Source organism: Nematolebias whitei, chromosome 19 (assembly GCF_014905685.2).
Source record: "Nematolebias whitei isolate Nwh7 chromosome 19, NemWhi1, whole genome shotgun sequence".
Classification (NCBI taxonomy): Eukaryota; Metazoa; Chordata; class Actinopteri; order Cyprinodontiformes; family Rivulidae; genus Nematolebias; species Nematolebias whitei.
In genome coordinates, this window is record NC_056516.1 from 7,942,881 (window position 1) to 7,947,240 (window position 4,360).

At 44.6% G+C, this 4,360-nt stretch overlaps 1 protein-coding gene across 1 annotated transcript in view; it reads left to right on the forward strand.

Moving 5' to 3' along the window:
* The window catches only part of LOC119425664 (trafficking kinesin-binding protein 1), a gene marked incomplete in the record, with an annotated part of 30,020 nt that extends 28,059 nt beyond the window's left edge, over positions 1 to 1,961 (forward strand). Inside the window, 3 exon segments of the mRNA XM_037693206.1 lie at positions 574 to 679; positions 1,022 to 1,147; positions 1,338 to 1,961. Of these exon segments, the coding sequence (XP_037549134.1) occupies positions 574 to 679; positions 1,022 to 1,147; positions 1,338 to 1,926 (821 nt within the window).
* Positions 1,962 to 4,360: the final 2,399 nt, after the last annotated feature.

A 4,360-nucleotide genomic window follows, 5' to 3' on the forward strand; every position in this document is an offset into this window, starting at 1 on the left:
TATCCATCAATCATCCATCCATCATGAATTCATCCATCAATCATCCAAACATACATACATCATCCATCCATCCATCATCCAACATCCATCCATCCATTTATCAATTTTCCATCCTCCATCCATCCATCATTCATTCATCAATTATCCATCAATCATCCATCCATCATGAATTCATCCAACAATCATTCAAACATCCATCCATCATCCATCCATCAATCATCCAAACATCCATCAATCATCATCTATCCATCATCCATCCTTACATTCATCCATCCATTATTGCCTAACTACCTTCCTCCCTCCTTCCATCCCTCCCTCCCTCCCTCCCTTCTTTCCTTCCTTCCTTCCTTTTTTCCTGTCTTCTTTCCTCCCTCCTTTCCTCCCTTTGTTCCTTCCTTCCTTCCTTCATCCATCCACCCATTCATCCATCCATGTGAGGGATGTATGCTGGATGTAGCCCAGTCCACATATTTACTCATCAAAGTATAGTTTGAGTTTAAAACAGTTTGAACACCTAAAGTACCTCACCTCTCTTGAAAATGTTTAACCTCTTTTGGTTTGTGGTACTTTAAGCTGCGTACTTCCCTGGTAAATGCATGGCCCACACCAGCTCCACCTACACCTTTACAACCTGCCGGATCCTCCACCCAACAGATGAGCAGACACGGGTCACGCCCAGGTAACTGCTGCAACTCAGTGACGCTCCTGGTCACTGAATACAACTGACACAATTCATCAGTATCTCTTTAGATTTTGCCTTTAATGAGATCTTTATTTTAAAGTGTATAATGTAACTGAACTGACTAATAAAATATGTTGTTGAATTTGATTTCACTCGGAGAGGCCAACATTTAGTTTGGTTTCTGTTAGACAGGACAGTTGTTGAGTAATCCATGCAGATCGTTACAATTCAGAGCAACTCAGCTGCACTTTAGGCATTTTAGTGCCAATAAAACCCCAACACTCAAGTGTTGACTATGCTGCACGTTTGGCAACGTGTTCTGATTCTTGTTGTTTCCAGTTTAAACCCAGTCCCTGCGTCGTCCTCCTGTGTAATGACCAGCAGTCTGTTGGGTACTCCTGCTGCGACTCCGTGCACGCCTCGCAGGCTCAGTCTCAGGCCCTCTGAGTCCTCAACCAACCTCAGGCAAGACCCCACACAGACTGATCTCAAATTATCCTCAACATTAAAGAAACGAGTTAAATGAACTGCCACGTTCTTCCTCACATCTGCTAGCCTGGTCACATTTAACACAAAAATTAGCTGCAACATGAAAAACAGATTTAATGGTAAAAGATGAATGTTTTTGACTCATTGTTGACTTGTGCCTGTGTAGAGATGGAACACGCACCACCAGCACCTCCCTGGGGTTAGTGCGCCTCCTCCAGGAGAGAGGTATCTCAGCAGCCATGTATCACCACAGCCAGGGCCTCGAACACAATCAAGGCAGTGGAGGAGTCCTGCTCAGCACCTCCATAGCCCCAAACCTATCCCATCCTGACCCTCTGCGCCCACCTACACCTCCAAACTCTCCCACAAGGCCAGGAGCCTCAGCTGTGCCAACCTCCGCAGGCTTCGACTTCAAGAGCCCGTCCTATGACAACTTCCTGGCCTCCAAACCAGCGCGCTCCATTCTGAAGGAAGTGACGAGGATGAGAGGCAGACAGAGAGGGAGGGACTGCGAAAGCCAAACAGACGTTAGCGTGACCATCCACAACCTCAACCTGCTGGACAAGGTGAAGCGGCTGGGTGTGGCTGGAGCTCCAAGGGGCAGGGCTGGGAGTTCAGGTCCCATCCTGGGGCCTTTAGGTGGCCTGCACAGGTCTGGCTCTCCTTTTGGGCCGGATGGAATGAGGAGGAACCGGAGTTACCCAGCCATGGTTGGAGCCAGCATGGCCATGAAAGCCCCAGGGCCCCAGGAGTAGTCTGGACTACTGCTGGACATGAGGGGACCTAAAGAGGAGGCAGGCAGGGCTGAGGACTGGCTGCTGAGCAGTCACCTGGAGCCCAAACACAGTCTGACCATGTTCAGACCATCCACCAACAACATGAACTATGAGTTTCTAACCACTGCTGTGAAACTACACAAACACTACTACTGTGCTTTTAGGAGGTGCCTGATGCTTGAATAATAAACTAATTTACAAAGTTAAAAATCCAAGACGTTTATATTTTTCTATAGTCCTATCAACAGCTGTACATTTGGTTTATGTTCCCAGTTTTTGAAGAATCTGAAATGAGCAGATTAACTGTTCAAAACAATCATATTTTAGCAGCTTTGCAGATTGGCTTAAACTTTTAAATTTGTGAAGATACCATCATGTAAGCATTGTAGCTCACGTATCACTACTTGGCTGATGTTTTTTTTATTTCAGTCACAACACTTGAGTTGTTACTCCTCTCACAGCTTAAATTATAGAATAAAACGTGCGGCTCAGTCAGTAGCACATGTATTGCACAGCACTGACAAAATGGGCAAATAAATAAATAACTGCAAAAGCTTGATACACTTCATACACAAACTATGGAGCTTTGGCAACACGTGGGGGAACCAAACCCTCTGTGGAGTTCTACAGCTCAGAGAGGGTTCTGGACATTTTTCAATGCAATGTTTAGTTTTTGCACAGTGAATGTTTGAGGCCTATTTTCTGCTCAGCATTTTTGTCTGTCAGGGGTGAGAGACACAGGTGTGTGGTTACCATGGTGACCGTAATGAACCACTGGCAGCAGCTTTAACATTTATTTTGATCTTGGCTCTTTTTACACAACTTATACAACCTGTTGGGTTTTAAAGTCCAACACCAACCATTGTAGTCCCAAGTGCTCTGCCGTAGATTCAGTTCAGTTTATTTATAAAGCTCCAAGTCACAACAGAAGTCGTCTCGGGCACTGAACAGAAACATTCATATATAAAAATACTGATTTAACATTATTTATCTGAGGAGCAGACTGCTTTGAGTTCAACTCCATCGCAGACTCTCATCTTGAGCAAGCATGAAGGTGACAGTGGAAAGGAAAAACTCTCATGAGGAAGAAACCTTTAGCAGAACAGGCTCAGGACAAACGGCCATCTGCTTCGACCGGCTGGGTTTGAGAGGAACAGATACACAATGGCAGGTCAAGAATTACGTTTAGATAGAAATTGTATCAAATGAAACTATTCAATTTTAACAATTCATTTAAGGAAATGAGATCAATTTGTCATCCAGTAGTCTAAGTCTATAGCAGCATAACAAGCCAACCCTAACTATAGGATTTATCAAAAAGGAAAGTCTTAAGTCCAGTCTTGAAACTGGACAATGTGTCAGCCTCATGGACAGAAACTGGAAGAGAGGAGCCTGATAACTAAAAGATCTGCCTCCCATTCTGCTTTTGGAAACTCTAGGAACCACAAGTAAACCTGCAGTCTGAGAGCAAAGTGCTCTGTTAGGAAAATATGGAACAATAAGATCTGTAATATAAGATGGAGCTAGGTTGTTGAGAGCTTTGTAGGTTAGAAGTAAGATTTTGAATTCAATTCTGGATTTGACAGGGAGCCAATGGAGAGAAGCTAAAACTGGAGAAATATGATCTCTCCCACTAACTCCAGTTAAGACTGGCAGCAGTATTTTGGATCAACTGAAGACGTTTTAAAGAAGTATTTGGTTTGATTATTTTATTTATTTATTTATCTGAGTATTTGATTACAGTAGTTTTATGTTTTTGTGCATTCATGCCACACAAGTGTTAAAACAAACAAACCAAAGGAAACACCCGAGCACATGGCCGATGATTACCGAAGGCTGATGACATCATGCCAGGGATCGGGCACAGGCAGGAGTGTGGCGCTCAGTACGCACCTCCTCTCTTTCCTCTGCTAAAACAAATCTTCCACTTCCTTGTCAAAGTTCTCACTCTGTCTCAGACTGTTTTTCTTTTTCGTCTCTGCCTTTTGCATTTGAAAAGTTCTGACTTTGCAGCTCCATTCATTTCTGGGTCTGGGGACCCACCCCCCACCTCAAACAGATGGCACTTTGACACAGTCTCAACAGTTCTGCACCACACTGCACCAGTTAAGGGCCTGCCCACCACCGGTACCCACCACCACTCAGCCCAGTTTATGGGACCACCTTGTTCATAGTTCCAAGCAAACTGCTCCGAGGTGATGATTTTAACATAAGCAGACAGCAGCTGTTGACTGGCCAGTGGAGCTACGTCACTGGATGACCTGCAAACTACATCTGAACCTCCACTTCCTCTCTGATCGGGTTGTGCTGTTTTTGCTAGTTTCTGGTATGGAAGCTCCACAAATACTGCTGTGGACCAGTGATGAGGTACAGACCGTAACTTTATTGGCCGATGTTAGGATTCGGTGTGAGC